The sequence below is a fragment of the Oncorhynchus gorbuscha genome, linkage group LG04 (genome assembly GCF_021184085.1).
Source record: "Oncorhynchus gorbuscha isolate QuinsamMale2020 ecotype Even-year linkage group LG04, OgorEven_v1.0, whole genome shotgun sequence".
Taxonomy (NCBI): domain Eukaryota; kingdom Metazoa; phylum Chordata; class Actinopteri; order Salmoniformes; family Salmonidae; genus Oncorhynchus; species Oncorhynchus gorbuscha.
The window spans coordinates 11,306,088-11,329,151 of NC_060176.1; the positions used below are offsets into that span (position 1 = coordinate 11,306,088).

The 23,064-nt window shown below is 40.5% G+C and overlaps 1 protein-coding gene across 1 annotated transcript in view; it reads left to right on the plus strand.

The window, feature by feature from the left end:
• Positions 1-7,402: 7,402 nt before the first annotated feature.
• LOC124033469 (12S rRNA N4-methylcytidine methyltransferase-like) overlaps positions 7,403-23,064 on the plus strand; it is a 37,994-nt gene continuing 22,332 nt past the window's right edge. Inside the window, 1 exon segment of the mRNA XM_046345493.1 lies at positions 7,403-7,459. Within this exon segment, the coding sequence (XP_046201449.1) occupies positions 7,403-7,459 (57 nt within the window).

Consider the following 23,064-nt stretch of genomic DNA (forward strand, 5'->3'; position numbering starts at 1 on the left):
CTGATTTGATTGGTTCAAAGACCAAGTTAGTGAAACAAAATATCACAATTGAGCTACCTGTCTAAACGCAGCCCATGTCATCTAAATCTGTGTTTGCGAACTCCGGTCCTCAAGTACCCCAACAATACATACTTTTGTTTTAGCCACGGACAAACACCTCATTCAACTCATCTGGGGCTTCATGATTAGTTGACAAGTTGTATCGGGTGTGCTTGTGCTGCTGTTAGGGGTACTGGAGTTGGGAAACACTTCTCTACGTGACTGTCTATTGAGTTAATGGATAGTACTAGAATGATGGTTGAGTGTTTGATAAACGTACATCACTTTTGCCTATTTATCAGAATTTTCCTGTACTTGTGTCTTGTTAGTTCTCTAAGCATCAGCCATCAGCAGCCATACAGCTCACTATCTCATGGGAATGAACTTACTGATGAATTAAATACATGACTCATTTATTTTTGTAAAATATAGCTAAAAATAGGGTCAGGGAAAAATAAGGAATCGCTTCACTGTTAGTGATATAAGAAAAAAATAGTAACCTTCATAATGATCAGGGAGACAATTTCCTGAGAGAAAAGACTTAGCCATGTTAAAAAGTACTCCTGTAGGTGAATTTTTATAAACATGAATGTTTCACATTCATTAAAACCCCTGAAAAGATTATAGCAGGGATTTGGTCAATCTGCATTGGGCGTTAATATACCAATATGTTAACAATATTTCATCTACAATACAAACACAATGCTTCTGATACAAATTCAATATCAAGTAGGAGCTCAATCCAAGGCTTTTAAACCTCATGGCCACACAACGATACGATACAGCATCGATACTAACGGCAACTATACCATATGTTGGATTTATCTACTAACTCTTACGATCATATGCATTCACTATGCACATGATTGTGTAACGTTAAATAATGGTTTTCCAGTGCTTTAAATGTTCTACACTGAGCCCATTGAAAGTAGGATTATACTGCGGTGTTGGTTCCTGCTCAGGCTGCTTAGTGGCCCAGGGTTCAGGTGGGGTAGGATGCATTACTCCTTGTGGTGCTGAATTACACCTGCAACTAGTCAGCTGTGGAAAAAATCTAATATATATATATATATATATTCTCACCCTGGCAAAACCAGAATGAAAGGATATGTGGTTAAGCAGTCTTCACCAGCAGATGTTAGTCCTCATAAATTATGTCCCACAAACCCAAATGGTTACATCATGAAAGATGTGAGATTCGATATGCAGATAAAGCTGCAAGGCCACCAAAACAAAAGCTAGGACTGCCAAGCCAAAGTAGAACATTTTGGGTTTCCAACATTGTAAATGTTCAAGGCTCAAAGTGACAAATGAGTAATCTCTCGGTTAGCATATATTGTTGGTTAGAGTGTTGGACTAGTAACCGAAAGGTTGCAAGTTCGAATCCCCGAGCTGACAAGGTACAAATGTGTCGTTCTGCCCCTGAACAGGCAGTTAACCCACTGTTCCTAGGCCGTCATTGAAAATAAGAGTTTGTTCTTAACTGACTTGCCTAGTAAAATAAAGGTAAAAAAATAATAATAATAATAATAATTGGTGCAACCAGACTAGTACCAGTTATGAATGGTGTACTCTACACACATATTGTCTTAGCTTGTACGAAACAGGCTCATAGAGCTCCCTGTATGCACTGTGATGGTTGCTTATTGTTAGTTGGGTAGGTCATCTGTTTGCATTGTATCTGTGTCGTAGTACAAGCACACTCAATGCGGCACAAACAGCTCCAGAATAAACACTCTGCTAGGGAAGTGAAGTGCCACGTATTTGGCTTGTAGATAGGGTTGAGTTTGCTCTGTCATTCCCAGGAGGATGTTATTATTATTGGGGAAACATCATTATGGGTAGTAAAGGGCAGGTGCAGCAGGGCTTTTAACACAATGTCAACAAGCAGTCTCCAGTCTGATTTCATGCATAGTCAGTTTACCCCTACCTACATGAACAAATTACCTCAACTAACCCGTACCCCCGCACATTGACTCGGTACCAGTACCCCTTGTATATAGCGTCATTATTGCAATTTTATTGATACTTTTATTACATTGTTTTACTTAAGTTTATTTAGTAAATAGTTTAACTGTTTCTTGAACTGCATTATTGGTTAGGGGCTTGTAAGAAAGCATTTCACGGTAAGGTCTACACCTGTTGTATTCGGAAGCATGTGACAAATAACATTTGATTTGATGTGCCTGCCAGCTAAGTATTAGAAATCTACATTTGTACTATAATTGTACATTTACATTTACATTTAAGTCGTTTAGCAGACGCTCTTATCCAGAGCGACTTACAAATTGGTGCATTCACCTTATGACATCCAGTGGAGCAGTCACTTTACAATAGTGCATCTAAAACTTAAGGGGGGGGGGTGAGAGGGATTACTTATCCTATCCTATCCTTGGTTTGATATGTTTTGACAACTTCAAGTCTGTTTCAAAGGAAGTTCATATTCAAACATGCCTGTAAGCTGGAATACCCAGAATCTGTCACAATAATATTTTCTGAGACGTTTTAGTATTTTATTTTAGTCCAATACCCCCTTGGAGCACTAGCCTTGAAGGGCGGCAGGTAGCCTTGCGGTTAAGGCCAGTAACCAATTGCTCCCCGGGCGCCAATGATGTGGATGTCGATTAAGGCAGCTCCCCGCACCTCTCTGATTCAAAGGGGTTGGGTTAAATGTGAAAGACACATACCGGTTGAATGCATTCAGTTGTGCAACTGACTAGGTATCCCCCTTTCCGTTTCCCTAATTGGAGCTAGAGCAATCCATTGCTCCCACACAAACAAATAAGAGCTTTGGAGGGGAAGACTAGAAATCTGAACACACTTGATTGGGTCTTTAACAGTTTCTCCCTTAATAATACTGATACTTAGTAGCATACTGTTGATAAGTAGCCTACTCTATTTTTTTCAAACTTTCATTTATACCGTGACACCGTGTCTTCTGTTTTTATGGCAGCAGAGGCATATATTTTGTTTGTCATTTATCAAATTCAGATATGAACAGCCTCATTAATATTTATTTACTCATTAGATTACTTAGCTTTTCCGATGGTTTTCTTTGGTACTACTTTAGAAAACATATGTAGTACAACACCTAGACTACAGCTTGTTTGCCTTGCAAACTAATTATACTACAGTTGTTATATTGGGTTATATTGGTGTTATAAGGTTATATTGGGGATAGTGCTTGCTCCAGAAACTATACTGACACAAATATAAATGCAACATGTAAACTGTTGGTCATGAGCTGAAATAAAAGATCCCAGACATTTTTCAGATGCACAAAAAGCTTATTTCAAATCAAAGTGTAATTGTCATGTGCGCCGAATACAACAGACCTTCCAGTGAAATGCTTACTTTCAAGCCCTAACCAACAGTGACATTTTTAAGTAAAAAATAGGTATTAGGTAAGCAACAGATAAGTAAAGAAATGCAAAATAAAACAGTAAAATGACAGTGAAAATAACAGTAGCGAGCCTCTATACAGCTGGTACCGGTACAGAGTCAATGTGTGGGGGTGCACCGGTTAGTTGGGCTAATTGAGGTAATATGTAAGTGAATGTATAGTTAAAGTGACTATGCATAGATGATAAACAGAGAGTAGCAGCAGCGTATAATTTTGTGCACAAATTGGTTTACATCCCTGTTAGTGAGCATTTTTCCTTTGCCAAAATAATCCACCTGACAGGTGTAGCATATCAATAAGCTGATTAAACATCATGCTCATTACACAGGTGCACCTTGTGCTGGGGACAATAAAAGGCCACTCTGAAATGTGCAGTTTTGTCACACAACACAGATGTCTCAGGTTTTGAGGGAGCATGCAATTGGCATGCTGACTGCAGGAATTTCCACTAGAGCTGTTGCCAGAGAATTGAATGTTAATTTCTCTACCATAAGCTGCCTCCAATGTCGGTTTAGAGAATTTGGAAGTACGTCCTACCGGGCCTCACAACCACAGACCGCTGGTATGGCATTGTGTGGGCAAGCGATTTTCTGATGTTAATGTTATGAACAGAGTGCGCCGTGGTGGCGGGGTTATGGTATGGGCAGGCATAAACTACAGACAACGAACGCAATTGCATTTCATCGATGGCAATTTGAACGCACAGATATACCGTGATGAGATCCTGAGGCCCATAGCCGTGCTATTAATCCTCCGCCATCACCATGTTTAAGCATGATAATGCATTGCCCCATGTCACAAGGATCTGTACACAATTCCTGGAAGCTGAAAATGTCCCAGTTCCTCCATGGCCTGCATACTCACCAGAAATGTCACACATTGAGCATGTTTGGGGTGCTCTGAATCGACATGTACGACAGTGCGTTCCAGTTCCTGCCAATAACCAGCAACTTCAAACAGTTGCTGGATAGAGGAGTGGGACAACACAGGTATCTGTGAGCAACAGATGCGTATCTGTATTCCCAGTCATGTGAAATCCATAGATGATGGCCTAATTAATTAATTAAAATTTAATGATTTCCTTATATAAACCGTAACTCAGTAAAATCTTTGAAGATATTGCATTTCTATTTTTGTTTAGTATAGGTGTGCTGATAAAAATTGTCAAGCTCAACGGCCCATCTAGTGTTCAAAGGAGCTTCACTACGAAGGCTGTTTACTGTGGATCAATGCTTGCTTTGTGGCTTTAACAGATCAGGCCCATAATACTCTTTTCCGTCCTACTCCTCGTCCTTGCTTATTGTGCCCAATCCCATAGCACATCCAGAAATGCCAAGCTTGGCATATTATTGCCAACATTAAATTATGTGTAATTTAGCATATTGCTAGATGATACAACATGATACAACTGTACCATACAAAACATATAAGACACAAAACAAAGATAATAGATACAAATCTGAGGAAGTTTTGGTGCCTTAATGACTTTCAGGGGTTTCTAAGGCTTAAAAAGTGAAAATTCTCTTGTTTCGATACTGTCTGAGTCTAGTCTGAGAGGTTGAACTAGAAATGATGTGCACTTAGTAGGCTACACCCCCACCCCCTTTCTAAAAGCTAAATGTATACAAAATAGCTAGCTATGAACTGATGATAATTCCAGTCTTCAAACTGCCTGGGGCATCCACTTTATCAGGAAATCTTTAAATTGTTGCAGTACATGAAGGATGGCACAGTCTCTCAACCCTCCCTCCCTCCCCCCAATTTCTTTCATCGGTTATTGTGAAAACAGCCTTCAACTACCAGAAGCATGTCTTCATATGCCTCTAGATCTTTTTTTCTATGAGTACTCTTTCACTGGGAGGTCTTCATTTAGCTTGACGCCACACTTGACACATACTAATGGACATGACCCTGTTCTTCTTTTGTCTTCCTTTAGTAACATGAAATTCACCTTCAGGAGGGAAGCCATTTCTCCCGCTGCTTCTTTACATTTTGTGAATATACAGTAGTTAGAATTCCACCCCTGAACCCCCTCATTTCAATTTGGTTTCATTTGGGCTATAAATAGTTTGCGTTGTTTCCTTTGCACGCCGTGTTGACAATACTGTTACACTCTCTCATCCATTTGACAAAGTGGAGTCTTTTAAAATGGGCACCAACCGACCGCATAGTCATTTTGAAAGGATCCGCTGTATCATGTTTGACCCCGTTTTTGTTTTGTTCTTGTTAAAATGAATTAAGAAGAGCTTTTTGGCATTGCCATTTCTTTTAAATCCTTCCCCTCATCACCCAACCTCTGGAGCTTTTCTCATCTCTGTAGTGGGAAGAAATATTTCAAATGAATGGCAATCAAAATATCTTGTCCCAGAGACAGCAGGCATGACTAACATCCTTTCCATACCTCAAAGTTATGGCTTGGATTCAGCCTACTCATCAGATTTCAGTCTCGTTAGAGTTGATTTTTTTTCTTCAAATCAACACTTCCTTCAGTCGAGTGACGTCTGTGTACATTTGTCAACACACTTTTTCACAACCCTTTGTATTTGTAATGTTTTATCTGCATGTTATTTGATGATGATGGTGATATAAATGAGTAAGTCAAATTTATTTGGAAATAAGCAGAAGTGGTGCTGGTGAATAACTAACCTACAGGGCAAAATCTGTCTAGAATTCTTGGTATGGGGTGATGACTCATGCACACACTTAGAGTTTGCTCCTTCTCCTTAACCTGGGACATTGCAATAACTCATTACCTGCTGTCATTCATTGCCTCCAGACTAGATTGCAACCTTACTGGACTTTTACCTGTGAAACATTTTGGCTTGTATTTGACAGAGGAAAAAAAATACTCTTCACATCAGATATAGCTCAGACATTTGTCTAGCAATGTATTTTGCTGACAAGTTCAGTTTGTGATTCATTGTTGTCTTTTTTAACGATAGAATTAAGTGCTTCATATACAGGCTCCTCCTTACTTTTCCATCCACCACTGTATCTGTTAAGGCAGTCTCAGGGCACCTACCGTGGGAGGCAGGGTTGACAGGGGCTTTATGAAGAGGAGGCTTGGACGAGAGTTGTCGATGGCATTTGTAACATCTAGAAACATCTTTGGGGGCGTTGATGGAGAGAGAAGATTTATCTCCCAATTCCCTCTGTCCTCCTCCACTCAGTGTGGCTTGGGAACATGACGTGGTTGCCTCATGATCTGTAAAACAGCAAGTGATTGTAGGATCATTAAAGAGTTTATCACCCGCATGAGACAATTAACAAGCCATGAATTAAAGACAGAATTGGTTGCCATAAAAAAAACGATATCCTTTCTTGGTTTCTTCTCACCCCATGTCCTGTGATTCTGAGAATTATGACATGGGCCTATGTGGTTTGATGTTAGGCTAGATTTAAGGGCAATGCAAATTAGTTTAAAAGGCACTAGATCCCTAAGCCCTAAATTAATGAATATTGATTTAATTATATTGAGTCCATCTAATAATGAGCAAATTAGTAAGTGAAAATAAATATTATTTTTTAATGCAGCTTGTATAGCCTATGTGCTGTGGTAAAATGTAGCTATTTTCCTTGCTAGCAAAGGGCGAAAGAAGGTAGAGCTTGTCCACTGACTGTGTGTGCTAGGTAGAACTGACTGGAACACTATTGTATATCTAACTTCACCTCTGGGTCCTGGGGACAGTTCCTCTTGCACACTAAATCCATTTATTTAATCTGACAAATCACCAAAAAATCTAACTTGTTTTTATTTAAAAAATGTTACGTTGCAGTATGTCAGTTTTGCAAGCAGTTGGTTTTTTACATGCTGACTTTTCAGACTGACTGCAAAAGGTAGTTATGATTTTTTGAACATTGTCATGGGTCTAATCTTGCTTAACAGACATTCATATAAATATGAAGATAGAGTTAGCTAGCTACCTGGCGAGAGATGTGCTAATGGGTTCCGAGGTTAGGATGGGTCAGATCTCTAGTATGGCAGCCATTGGCCGGACTCTCCACAGAGGGGTTATGGTAGGGTCCTAAAGACTGTGTGCTCTGGGCCTCTGGCTCTTTTTCCTGATGGAATTCAGCTGGTAATGTATTCATTTCTTTGGGAAATATTCCCTAAACCTACTCAGGCAGGGTGATTTATAGTAACAAATGTTTTGGCTCGTGCTGTTCTGTCTTGTCCTCGCTAGCTTAAAATCTTTCTCCTAAAAAATATATTTACTTAAAATCTCTGTAGAGTTTTGAATAGACAAATAATATTTGAATTTGTTGTAACTTTACTGCATTCCATGAACAAAAGGGACATTACCGCGACATGCAGCAAGGTAGTAGAAGACAGCACTCTTGCCAATTAATTTTTTGTCAGGCGACACACACACACACACACACACACACACACACACACACACACACACACACACACACACACACACACACACACACACACACACACACACACACACACACACACACACACACACACACACACACACACACACACACACACACACACAAGGGGAAGTTTTTCAGGTAGGTCTATTCAAAGCCTGTTGAGGCAAGAGACCACGTGTCTTGGCCACGAACAGCAATGAAGCCGATCAACATAATAACCTCAGTCTTGGCAGAGTAATTGCTAGAAGTTTTCTTGTCTGTGAGATATTCACCTCTCATTTGCCTTCTGCGTTGCTGCTATTCAAGCCTTGGTGTATGGAGTTGATGCCCAGACAATTATTTGTTTTCTGATGTGGCTTGCTATTTCCTTTCTGTAACATTTTACATTTCCACTTGGTTTGTATTGGATTTTGTTATGAGTTTCTGTGACATGTATGAAGATAGTAATTTATCCTAGTGGGAATGAGTCTGACCTTGATTAATAATGTGAAATGCATATACAACATCTTGTGCTACAAAGGTCCATACTGTATATTAGTGCAAGTTCTTCAGCGTGCCTCTGGCTTGCCTGTTCGGAAGCAGACCTATTTTAAATGAAGTGTGAACTCTGTTTCAGTGTGCAAAGTTGTAAATTATATGTGCACTTGGTTTAAAGTAAAGTAAGTTGTTCAACTGAATGCATTCAACCATGCCCTTCTGTATCAGGAGATACGGGGTGCTGCCTTAATCGACATCCACATCATTGCTGCCCAGGGAGCAGTTGTTGTTGGGGGTTAACTGCCTGGCAGAACAACCAATTTTACCTTGATGGCTCTGGGATGCGATCCAGCAACCTTTTGGTTAACACTCCTACCTGCCAGGTTACCTGCCAATTGGCTTGTCCAGATACTGTACATCTTTGTTTCAGTATTACGTTTTATTCCCTCCCTATGTTCGGCCTAGACTTATTTTAATTCCTGAACAGGTGTGCAGCGAGAAATACCGATTTAGCACTAAGATGTTTTTTTCTTTGTGAGATCTGCACATGTCTGTGATGGGAAATATTGACCCTAATAAACAAAACATCTCCTTCTGCAAAGCACATTGAACTTATTCCAAGATTTTATCTCCAGTCTTCAAAATTCAGTGTAAATGTAGATGTTTAACAGTACTTTACAGCTTCTTAATACCCTTAACCAGTAAGTGCCAGTTGGCTGCCTTCCTTCCGTGCAATTGAGTGAATCCATGGGCAACGGCTATACAGGAGACACTTCTGCTTCTCAACCATAAACCCATCCAGTCGATGACAACTGCCCTCACCCCCATCACATTCTGCACCTTTATTAGCTATTGAAGACACTGAGTGCCCTACATAAAATACACACACTCCATCACAAGATTGACAAATTTATGTATACTTAATCTTGCTCTGAACTTTGAGTGACGGGGGAAATGCAAACCCACTCCCCCATCCCTGTCATGGCAACAGATGCGACAAGGAAAGCGATCCTGTACCAGTGGATCGGTCTCCCTAATGGTCTGTCTGTTAGTGTAACACGATATTTAAAAACTCCCTCAATGACATTTTAGATCCCTCACTGTAACTGACCCGGGCTGGGGAGTCACAAGTAGGATTTTCGTCTTCTGCCATCTCTCAGGTTCCTGTCCCCTTTTCCTAATGAACTGAAGAGGAAGATTATCGAGATGTGGCCTTTTTTTCCCCAATAAGTCAGAGACTGTCATATGTCTGCATGAACTAAGTCACTAATGAACTCAATATGTAATTTTAAAAATAAAATACAAGGGCATCCCTGAAGGATTTTCATATAGGCTATTGTGTAACTTTACCCTTTAGCAGTATCTAACTTCTCCTTTGTTTCTGTTAGGATGTTGAGCATCGAAGGTGATTAGAGGAATGCAGTGAGGTGACTGTGCCCAACTGCCCTGCAAGCTACAGTACAACTGCCTTGTAGTTTCAATGCCCAACTGCCTTGCAAGCTACAGTACCACTGCCTTGTAGTTTCAATGCCCAACTGCCCTGCAAGCTACAGTACCACTGCCTTGTAGTTCCAATGCCCAACTGCCCTGCTAATTACAGTACCACTGCCTTGTAGTTTCAATGCCCAACTGCCCTGCAAGCTACAGTACCACTGCCTTGTAGTTTCAATGCCCAACTGCCCTGCAAACTACAGTACCGCTGCCTTGTAGTTTCAATGCCCAACTGCAACACTTGGGGCACTTCTGACTCTTCTGTTCCCTCTGCTGGAAAAGGCAGATATTACATCCCTTAATTAGTGGACATGCATGCAACTGTATATTGACAATCATTAATTCACAAGGCTAAGGTTCAAGATGCATGTCTCACCTGTTCTGATTGCTTTACCTTTCCTCCTGCCTTGTCAAATCAGATTACAACCTCATCATTAACATATGTTCATCTAAGACAGGGGTGTCAAACTATTTTTGTCCCGGGGGCCGCCTTCGATCTTCAACGAGGTCTGGGGTCCGCACTGAATATTGGTTATATTTCCTCGCCGTCAAAACTTGCATCGTTTTTGAACATTTCTATACTATTCGACTGTGCAGTTTTTATTCCGGTGATTATTAGTGAGCTGGACAGTCAAGAAACTGTATAAATGTAGGTCCATTATCATTTCTACAGTTTGATTTGGTTTTAGTCTTTTTAAAGTATACTGAACAAAAATACAAGCTCAACATGTAACAATTTCAAAAATGTTACTGAGTTACAGTTCATATAAGGAAATCAGTCAAATGAAATTAATTCATTTGGCCTTTATTTCACATGACTGGGAATATTAATAGGCATCTGTTAGTCACAAAAGGTAGGGGCATGGATCAGAAAACCAGTCGATATCTGGTGTGACCACCGTTTACTGCATGCTGCACGACACATCTCCTTCGCATAGAGTTGATCAGGCTGTTGATTGTGGCCTGTGGAATGTTGTCCCACTCCTCTTCAATGGCTGTGTGAAGTTGCTGGATATTGGCGGGAACTGGAACATGTTGTCGTACACGTCGATCCAGAGCATCCCAAACATGCTCAAAGGGGGACATGTCTGGTGAGTATGCAGGCTATGGAATAATTGGGACATTTTCAGCTTCACGGAATTGTGTACAGATCCTTGCAACATGGGGCTGTGCGTTATCATGCTGAATGAATGCCACAACAATGGGCCTCAGGATCTTGTCACGGTATCTCTGTGCATTCAAATTGCCATCAATAAAATGCAATTGTGTTCGTTGTCCATAGCTTATGCCTGCCTATACTATAACCCCACCACCATGGGGCACTCTGTTCACAACGTTGACATCAGCAAACCGCTCAGCCACACTATGCCATGCACGTGGTCTGCGCTCGTGAGGCCAGTTGGACAGATTTCACTAAAACAACATTGAAAGCAGCTTATGGTAGAGAAATTAACATAACACTCTCTGGCAACAGCTTTGGTAGACATTCCTGGAGTCAGCATGCCAATTGCACACTCTCTCAAAACTTGAGACAACTGTGGCATTGTCTTGTGTGACAAACCTGCACATTTCAGAGTGGCTATTTAATTGGCACCGGCACAAGGTGCAGTTGTGTAATGATCATGCAGTTTAATCAGCTTCTTTATATGCCACACCTGTCAGGTGGATGGATTATCTTGGCAAAGGAGAAATGCTCACTAATGGATGTGAACAACATTTGAGAGAAATATGTTTTTTGTACATATGGAACATTTCTGGGACCTTTTATTTCAGCTCTTGGAACATGAGACCAACACTTTACATGTTACGTTTATATTTTTTTGTTTGTTTCCCCAACCACTCGCAGGCCAGGTTTGACACCTTCGCGGGCCGGATTCGGCCCTGGGGCCGTATGTTTGACACCCCTGACCTAAGAAGAACACCAGCAACAGCATCATTACTTGGACATAGTTACTCCCCTGGCTTCACCTGGAAAGATAGTATGACCGGGCTTTGTGATGTTTTATTTTGGTCCTATTCCCCTCCTGCCTGATCCAGGATGTCTTGGTCCAGGCAGACTTGGCTAGAGCACTACAGACACCCCTCTGTATGTATGCAAATGACTCGTTCCAACTTCTGTGTCAATCATCATGGCAAATGCCAAGCCCATTATAGCCAAATCCTTCAGGGAGTTGTTTGGTCCGTCTGGTTGCCGAGATGGCAGGTTGCTTAAAGGGGAAGGATCACATAAAATGATGGCCTCTGTAGATGTTACACAAGGCATTCATATTTGAGGCTTTTTCTCGTTTTCTTTTTCAAAACAGACGTCATGCTCTAAAAGTACATCACAGGAGGAGAGTTGTGGGTAAACAAATTAAAATACCCTCCAATGACACTGCTGGATCTGGAAGACTTGTTGCATTGCGTGCTCCTTCCCGTAGTAGGATATATTTCCATGGGTCACATGTTGTTTAACACATAGGCAGGGTTTTTTCCTGGATCAAAATGAGGCTTAGGTTGTGGGTGGGTTGGGGGCAGTGGGCGTGGCCAATGGTGAGGCCACCGTCCATAATTTTTTGCGGCCCTTCTCTTCGCCACAGAGTCAAATTGTTGTTGTTTTTAAGCCAATTTCTTGGGGCATGGAGAAAAGAATTGCTCCTTTATGACCTCAATATGTGGTCCAGGTATCCTCATGATATGGCACAAGTTGCGGGGCTTTCCATTTTGGCATGGCTTATGCTATCGGAGTAACTCAAACATTATAACAAAATCCTGCCATGACAAAAATAGTCCTGAATGCATACATTTTTGATTCTCCTTGACTGTGCCTTTGTTGTTGTTGGTGATTGATAGTTCTCAAAGATGATCTTATTAACAAATATATAGGTCAATCTTATTTTCTATGTAATGTATATCTGGTTTTAGTCGATGTAGTTTTCACTGAAAACGTTTCACCATTCCCCCCAAAATTGGACTGTGGGGTGTATTTGGTGCCCGAAGCTTGAAAGGTCCCATGTGTTCACACGCCTAATCCTCAATGAGCAGTCATAGTGGTGGTGATCTTCCCATCATACATCTAAAACATGGATTAAAAATGTAATAGATTATCTGTTCATGCCCAGAGGCAGTCCTTGTTATCCTAGACTGGGCTAGGAGACATCATGAGGATTGTCTAGACTGGAGTGGGTTGTGCTGTGATTACATTAACAGGTTTACTAGCTTCAGGTTAGTACTGTATTAGAAGGCATTTTAAAATAATATTAGTTGATGCTCATAGGTGGATTCCTCCTTATCTAACTCTGATTCCAGTGCTGCCACATAGCCTAGTAAGCCTACACTGTTTATTATCACATTCGACTTCTTCAGCAATCCACATCACCTAGGCAGGATCAGCATTGTTGCTTCTATGGCCACAGTTCTAAAGATTTAGGAGGCTTTAGCAGAGGTAGAGTTGTTAAGATTGGATCCCCTGCTTGCCCCAATTGAAGACTAGTTTTCCTTTAAAAAAACTTTGTAAGATTTTATTTTTAACAATAAAAAACATCAACTTACAAACGACAACATACAGACTCACACAAACATCCACAACATCACCCTGCCTAGCCCCACCTGCTCACACACCCATGTCCAGCGCCCGTATCACTCTCCACCACATGGCCTCAAACGGCACCATTTTGTTTCTCTCCATCGCACACACACTTAGAAAATGTAGATAATAGAGCATTTTACCTTATCATTGTGTTAATGATGCAGGATTGGCTGATTAAGTTAAGTATATGTTATTTTCAAGATGATTGATGAGAAAAGTATCACCCAACCCATTGGGTATCTTACTGCACCCTCAAATGCCATGTCTTGACATATACAGACAAACAGATTAAAAGTACATTTACATTGTAATACTTCTGACAGTCAACTTTCTAACCCCGCCCATAACTTTGGGATTTTATAGCATTCCCTGTGTCATTTAAGCAATAAGGCCTGAGTGGGTGTGGTATATGGCCAATATACCACGGCTAAGGGCTGTTCTTATGCATGACGCAATGCGGAGTGTCTGGATACAGCACTTACCTGTGGTATATTGGCCATATACCACAAACCCCTGAGGAGCCTTATTGCTATTATAAACTGGTTACCAACGTAATTCGAGCAGTAAAAGTACGTGTTTTGTCATACCCATGGTATACGGTTTGATATATCACGGCTGTCAGTCAATCAGCATTCAGGGCTCGAACCACACAGTTTATAATGTTAGTTTTGCACTTAAGACATGACTCTGCCGTTGTGCTGTAGAATATGTGAATTTTGTCTCGTCTAATAACTAGTTTGCCTTTCAGTAGCATATACTTACCATTTTGGAACATTTTGTTTTTCAGGACCCCATTAGCTTTTTCCGAAAGCAGCTACTATTCTTCCTGGGGTCCACACAAAAACAAACCAAAACACGACAAGAACAGACACACAAATATTAAATACAACAATATACAAAAATACAAATAAAGAATGTGTGTGTAAATTGTGTGTGATAGTGTTTGTGTGTGTGTCATTTCACAGTTCCTACTGTGCTATGAGATGTCTTATAAAAAAATATTGGTTAAAGGCCAGCAGACCTTGCAGTTTGTATTTTTGTTGTTTTTATTTTTTTGTATTGAATGGCACACCAGGCGAGTTCATTATGCGTGTGACTCATCCCACTAGCCCACACCTCCTCCCCATCTGCTGCTGTGCTTTAGATGGGAGAGGGAAACGCCATTGATCACCTCTTCTCTCTCACATGCACGCACACACCCCACCTCCGACGTCACTATCGATCGGCATGTTTAATGTTTTTGTGGGTAACGGAAGACATTTCCCATTGTCATTTTCCATCTGTTGGCCACCAAAAAGCCCTTTTTGTTGATGCAATGAGACAAAAGGCAGAAGTCATAAGCCACAGACATTTACATTTACATTTAAGTCATTTAGCAGACGCTCTTATCCAGAGCGACTTACAAACAATTTGACTGCAATGTTTTCACTTTCTTAAAAAATGCAATGGTTATGGTGCATCCACTGTTGACAGTTGAGACACACTGAGAACAATTTCCCTTCCAACCCAAAATAGATAGGCATATGGTTGTAAAGGCACAGAAATAAAAAAATATATATTTAAAGTACAGTGTGAGTCAACTTTGTGTTTACTGAATACTTGGTTATGTACATGTGACCTACTGAGTAAGAACCCAGGTTTCCTGCACACTACAAGACTGTGTTAGCTCACTAAGCAGAATTGTAGGCATTAGCTCGGGATGTATCCCATGTCTTCAGCTCTCAGGCAATGCACAAGCATGTCTTACCAAACCATCTTCATTCAACTTTACCCCCTTTTGAGGTTCTTCTTGCAAAGACCAATCTGAGGCATGGCACCAATGTCAGCAAATAGGTTCAAACCCGGCAGTCTCGCATGCCACAAGACTGTAAGCCCACTGAGCTGAAGCCTAGGCATTCACCCTGGGAGCTAACAAGTCTTCAGGCAGAGTTACTCTTCACACAACCACCATGAACCACCTCATCCAGATGAACTGAATACGTTGGTAGGGATCTACACATTCCTGTTATCAAAACAAATTCTATTTAAAAGGATTTGTGGTCTAATAAAAAAATTAATGTTTTCTTTCTTCCTTCATACATTGTTTTCAAAGCCATGCCCCATTACACTGGGAGCATAACAATATGACCACAGCTGCTGTAATTGGATGCAAGTGCAATGTAGATAATTGTACTGTAGGCCGCTCTGTAATTGTGCATTTGAGCAACAAATCAATTTTTACATAACATTTTTCATAGTAGAAGAAGGAAATGATTGGAATGGCAGTAAAGTAACCTTTTGTCACAGAGTTTGTGTGGATAAGTTGGCCCCCACCTTCTGTTTGACGTTCACACTAAAGGCAAGCATGTCCTGCCAGGACCCCTGCCCTCCTGTTCTTCTTTATGGCAATGGAGTGGATCATGTTTGAAACAGTTAGAGGAGACAAGACTAGAATTTTATGGTCGCTCACCCAGACTTTGCCAACAACCTTCGTCTTCTGTCCCAAATACGACACAAAAGTTGGTAATTTGTTTCCTTTCCAAAATGTAGAGATGGGGGGGTGTAAAGACATGTACATATACAGTACCAGTCAAAGGTTTGGACGCCTACTCATTCAAGGGTTATTCTTTATTTTTTGAATATTTTCTACATTGTGGAATAATAGTGAAGACATAAAAACTATGAAATAAAACATATGGAATCATGTAGTAACCAACAAAACTGTTAAACAAATTAAAATATATTTTAGGTTCTTCAAAATAGCCACACATTGCCTTGATGACAGCTTTGCACACTCTTGGCATTCTCTCCTTCACTCTGCTGTCCAACTCATCCCAAACCATCTCAATTGGGTTGAGGTCGGTGATTGTGGAGGCCAGGTCATCTGATGCAGCACTCCATCACTCTCCTTACAAATAGCCCTTACACAGCCTGGAGGTGAGTTTTGGCTCATTGTCCTGTTGAAAAACAAATGATAGTCCCACTTAGCACAAACCAGGTGGGATGGTGTATCGCTGCAGAATGCTGTGGTAAACATGCTGGTTATCACAGCCTATTTATTGGACTATTTATTGCCTTACCTCCCCAATCTTACTTAATTTGGACACACTGTATATAGAATGTTCTATTGTGTTCTTGACTGTACGTTTGTTTATTCCATGTGTAACTCTGTTGTTGTTTGTGTTGCACTGCTTTGCTTTATCTTGGCCAGGTCGCAGTTGTAAATGAGAACTTTCTCAGCTGGCCTACCTGTTTAAATAAAGGTGAAAAATAAAAAATAGTTTTGATGTCTTCACTATTCTACAATGTGGAAAATAGTAAAAATAAAAACTGGAATGAGTAGGTGTGTCCAAACTTTTGACTGGTACTGTATATATACTTCTTTACTTGTTGGCATGGCGTCCTGTTGATCCTTTCCCCATTTTCTAAACCTGCTAACGTTCTGTGCATCTGCTACACAAAAACCTTACTTAGAAAAAAAACTGCTGCTTTTGGCAACATCATTCAATACCCTACTCAACTGAACTTGGAGATCATAGCTAGAGCTTTCAATACAAATTTGTTTACTTTCTTTCCTGTTACTGTCCAAATCGCTGCCTCTGCAAAGAACTAGAAAAGGTAGCCAACATTTCCAGGAGTTTTATTACGCAATTAGACCTACACTAGTTACACAACCATCACTGCAGCCACATCGTTCCAGACTGCATAGTTACGGTACGTCGCTAAATAGCCAAATTAAAATCCTCTACATCTACACCTGTTCTCTGTAAAATTACATCAAATTAGTATTTTTATGACTGTGTAGAGTGCCATGAAAAAGTATTTGGCCCCTTTAAAGATTTTCAAAATTTTTGCATTTTTTTGTTATACTGATTTATCATATCTTCAACCAAAGCCTAATATTAGATAAAGGGAACCTGAGTTTACAAATATATATTTTAAAAAAGCATGCTTATTTTAATTATTTAATTAACAATGTTATGCAACACCCAATTCCCCTGTGAAAAATGTATTGTCCCCTTACACTCTAACTGTTTGTGCCACCTTTAGCTGCAATGACTACAACCAATACTACCTGTATTTGTTGATCAGTCTCTCACATCGCTGTGGAGAAATGTTGGCCCAGTCTGGCATGCAGAACTGCTTTAATTGAGCAACATTAGTGGACTTTTCAGCATGAACTGCTCGTTTCAAGTCCTGCCACAACATTTCATTTGGGATTAGATCGGGACTTTGACTAGGCCATTCCAACACTTCAAATTGGATGCTTTTTAACCATTTTCATGTAGACTTGACTGTGTGTTTTGGATCATTGTCTTGCTGCATGACTCAGCTGTGCTTCAACTCACAGACAGATGGCCAGACATTCTCCTGGAGAATTCTCTGATACCGAGGGGAATTCATTGTTCCTTCTATTAAAGCAAGTCATCCAGGCCATGAGACACCAAAGCATCCCCAAACCATGACACTACCACCACCAAGCTTGACCCTTGGTTTGTGGTTCTTACGGTGGAATGCAGTGTGGTTTTCGCCAGACATAATGGGACCCATGTCCTTTATCTAATATTAGGTTTGGTTGGTTGAGATCTGATAACATTCAGTTCCAAAAATACGCAAGAATAGATAAAATAAGCAAATACTTTTTCACAACACTGTATGTGGTAGTTGTTTACAAGAGAGCTTTATCAATTGTTCTGTGTTCTAAATTAGCTTGAAAATGAAACCAATAAGCATTTGGCTAATGATGTAGGTTACCGGTAGACTGGTTCCAACCTGGAAGTAAGTGTATATTGATCTGCAGCCATTCATTTTCTGCCGGTCGACGTTTCAATGCTACGGCACATTTTGCGCAAGGTTTTTTTGGAGCACATTTGCAGAACTTTAAATCAGTCGTTTAGAAAATGTAAAAGGATGCCGAGTTTCGGCCTTCAAACATGATCAGGACTAATTCTCGTATCTTTATTAGTATGCCCATATCTTTTTTTTCTTCATGCGAGAGCCATGAACAGTACCTAGTAATACTGTGTACTGTTAGAAAGCTCTGATCCTCTGGTCTTTATTTAAGCAATAGGGCACAGACGCAGGTAAATGGCGTTGTTTCGCCCTACACGAAAGCAATAAGGCACTGCCTCGCGTATCTTATTGCTTTTATAAAACTTTTACCAACATATTAAAACAACAATAAATGACACATTTTCATAAAAAAATGTATAAGTAAAGTAAATTCATACAATTTAATTCTTTCACCAGAGGAAATAGTCCAGACAGAAATCTGGTCCTTTAGTTATTTTTGTCATGTTTCTACAGACGCGCTCCAGTCGTTAATTCTTTTTGTATAGTTGCCATGGAAAAGTACTGGTCGTACATTCGAACAAAAATGGTTGCTATGCAGGCTGACTAATGTTCCTGACCATTTCTAGCTAGCTAGCCAACTTCAGCTAAGTCAGTCACGTCAAACATTGCGACTGGAATGACTAGCTGCATTTGTTTGTTTTAGCTTATTTTCTATTGGAATTTACTTGGGCTATATCCATAATAATGACGTTGATGCATGATATCGCCTGTCTCAAATAAAGTTGAGTCCCGTCTGGACACCTGTCCACTCTCTATGTAGGCTCCAGGGGAGTATTATAAAAATATGAAATCCATAATTAGCTTTTTTTGTCTTAATTTAAGGTTACGGTTTCGCTAAACCTAAGATACAGTTGAAGTCAGAAGTTTACATACACTTATCTTGGAGTCATTATAACTATTTTTTCGACCACTCCACAAATTTCTTGTTAACCAACTATAGTTTTGCAAGTCGGTTAGGACATCTACTTTGTGCATGACATGTAATTTTTCCAACAATTGTTTACAGACAGATTATTTCACTTATAACTCACAGTATCACAATTCCAGTGGGTCAGAAGTTTACAAACACTAAGTTGACTCTGCCTTTTAAACAGCTTGGAAAATTCCAGAAAATGATGTCATGGCTTTAGAAGCTTCTGATAGGCTAATTGACATAATTTGAGTCAATTGGAGGTGTACCTGTGGATGTATTTCAAGGCCTATCTTCAAACTCAGTGCCTCTTTGCTTGACATCATGGGAAAATCAAACGAAATTAGCCAAGACCACAGAAAAACAATTATTCATCCTTGGAAGAAATTTCCAAATGCCTGAAGGTACCACGTTCATTTGTACCAACAATAGTACACAAGTATAAACACCATGGGACCACGCAGCCGTCATACCCCTCAGGAAGGAGACGCGTTCTGTCTCCGAGAGATGAACGTTCTTTGGTGCAAAAAGTGCAAATCAATCCCAGAACAACCACAAAGGACCTTGTGAAGATGCTGGAGGAAACAGGTAGAAAAGTATCTATATCCACAGTTAAACGAGTCCTATATCGACATAACCTGAAAGGCCGCTTAGCAAGGAAGAAGCCATTGCTCCAAAACCGCCATAAATAAGCCAGACTACGGTTTGCAACTGCACATGGGGACAAAGATTGTACTTTTTGGGGACATGTCGTCTGGTCTGATGAAACAAAAATAGAACTGTTTGGCCATAATGACCATCGTTATGCTTGGAGGAAAAAGAGGGAGGCTTGCAAGCCGAAGAACACTGTCCCAACCCTGAAGCACAGGGGTGGCAGCATCATGTTGTGGGGGTGCTTTGCTGCAGGAGGGACTGGTGCATTTCACAAAATAGATGGCATCATGAGGTAGGAAAATTATGTGGATATATTGACATCAGTTAAACGCTTGGTCGCAAATGGGTCTTCCAAATGGACAATGACCCCAAGCATACTTCCAAAGTTGTGGCAAAATGCCTTAAGGACAACAAAGTCAAGATATTTGAGTGGCCATCACAAAGCCCTGACCTCAATCCTACAGAAAATGTGTGGCAGAACTGAAAAAGTGTGTGTGAGCAAGGAGGCCTGCAAACCTGACTCAGTTACACCAGCTCTGTCAGGGGGAATGAGACAAAATTCACCCAACTTCTTATTGGAGGTTTGTGGAATGCTACCCAAAACATTTGACTCAAGTTAAACAATTTAAAGGCAATGCTACCAATTTTTTTAACCTTTATTTAACTAGGCAAGTCAGGTAAGAACAAATTCTTATTTTTAATGACGGCCTAGGAACAGTGGGTTAACTGCCTGATCAGGGGCAGAACGACAGATTTGTACCTTATCAGCAAGGGGGTTTGAACTTGCAACCTTCCGGTTACTAGTCCAACACTCTAACCACTAGGCTACCCTGCCACCCCAAATACTAATTGAGTGTGTGTAAACTTCTGATGATGAAAGAAAAATGTGATGAAAGAAAAAATAAATAAATAATTATTAGTTCTATTATTCTGACATTCGTAAAATAAAGTGGTGATCCTAACTGACCTAAAACAGGGACTTTTTACTAGGATTAAATGTCAGGAATTGTGAAAACTGAGTTTCAATGTATTTGGCTAAGGTGTATGTAAACTTCCAACTTCAACTGTAGCAGGCATAAAATAAACTCTTCAAATTATATCCACTACATACGGGTCTTGGCTAGGTTCTTTTTTACACTGTTCAACCAATCCAGGTAATCTGGAGGAGGAGTTAAGATGGAGTGTCACCTTGTTAACGTCCCAAAACGGAAGTCTTGTCACAGGCTCTCTCTTTCCATTCTTTCCACTCGGCAATGGCAAGTGTTAGGCATAAGTTTAGCAGTGTGGTTAATGTAAGGGTTACGTTTCAAATAACATTTTAAGAGGACAAATTGTAGAAATAGGTGGGGTTACGCCATAATTATAATTCTTTGGCTGTAGGTCTTTATCAATAAAAGTCACAGTAAGGTGCAGAGTGTTCGATTTGCCTGCTGGGGTCAAGGAAACCTGCAGCTCCACTTAACCAATTGACATCTGTGTGCTATTTTCAAGGGATTGTTGAATAAATGTTAACTATTTGGTTGTAATATCATACATCAATTCTTGAAGAGCATAGTCAGAACTACAAATTTCAGATTATTCCATGCAAAAGAATTGCGCACATTTAGCTCTATCATCAGTTATAGATCTACAGCAAGTACTGAATTATTTTCATGATCAGTAAACATCAACTCAAAATCAAATGTATTTATCAAGCCCTTCTTACATCAGCTGATATCTCAAAGTGCTGTACAGGAACCCAGCCTAAAACCCCAAACAGCAAGCAATGCAGGTGTAGATGCACGGTGGCTTGGAAAAACTCCCTAGAAAGGCCAGAACCTCTGAAGAAACCTAGAGAGGAACCAGGCTATGAGGGGTGGCCAGTCCTCTTCTGGCTGTGCCGGGTGGAGATTCTAACAGAACATGGCCAAGATGTTCAAATGTTCATAGATGACCAGCAGGGTGAAATAATAATAATCACAGTGGTTGTCGAGGGTCCTTCAGGTCAGCACCTCAGGAGTAAATGTCAGTTGGCTTTTCAAAGCCGATCATTCAGAGGTATCTATTCCACTCCTGCTGTCTCTAGAGTGTTGAAAACAGCAGATATGGGACAGGTAGCACGTCCGGTGAACAGGTCAGGGTTCCATAGCCGCAGGCAGAACAGTTGAAACTGGAGCAGCAGCACGGCCAGCTGGAATGGGTTACAGCAAGGACTCATCATGCCAGGTAGTCCTGAGGCATGGTCCTAGGGCTCAGGTCCTCCGAGAGAGAGAAAGAAAGCAAGAAAGAGAGCGTGAATTAGAGAGAGCATACTTAAATTCACACAGGACACCGGATAAGACTGGAGAAATACTCCAGATATAACAGACAGACTTCTCTCTATAGGAAAAAGCCCTGCCTCCAGCTGTTTGCTTAGAAATTCTAGGGACTGTTAGGAGGCATACGTCTTGTGACCATAGCGTACATGTAGGTATGTACGGCGGGACCAAATCGAAAGATGGGTAGGAACAAGCCCATGTAAAGCTTTGTAGGTTAGCTTTGTAGGTTAAAACCTTGACATCAGCCCTTGCCTTAACAGTAAGCCAGTGTAGAGAGGCTAGCACTGGAGTCAAGATTCTAGCAACCGTGTTTAGCACTAACTGAAGTTTATTTAGTGTTTTATCCGGGTAGGAGGAAAGTAGAGCATTGCAGTAGTCTAACCTAGAAGTGACAAAAGCATGGATACATTTTTCTGCATCATTTTTGGACAGAAAGTTTCAGATTTTTGCAATGTTACGTAGAAGGAAAAAGCTGTCCTTGAAACAGTCTTGATATGTTCGTCAAAAGAGAGTAACGCCGAGGTCCTTCACAGTTTTATTTGAGATGACTGTACAACCATTAAGATTAATTGTAAGATTCAACAGAAGAACTCTTTGTTTCTTGGGACCTAGAACAAGCGTCTCTGTTTTGTCTGAGTTTTTAAAAGTAGAAAATTTCCAGCCATCCATTTCCTTATGTCTTAGGCTTTCAGTGAGGGCAATTTTGGGCTTCACCATGTTTCATCGAAATGTACAGCTGTCTGTCATCCGCATAGCAGTGAAAGTTATTATGTTTCCGAAACATAAACATCAATTGATCATGTCATTTCAGATAAGTGAGGGTAGCCACACGCTGTCTCTCAATATTGGCCACCATTAATTGGATATTTGAGTGATATAAAATGAAAGTGATCAATACCTGACAAGTATGAGTGGTTTAAGTTAATTTCCCATCCTTTGTAGGGTCTGCCTTTCAAACCGCAGATGGGTGCATTTGCCAATGTAACGTTACTGTTAGCTGATGTTT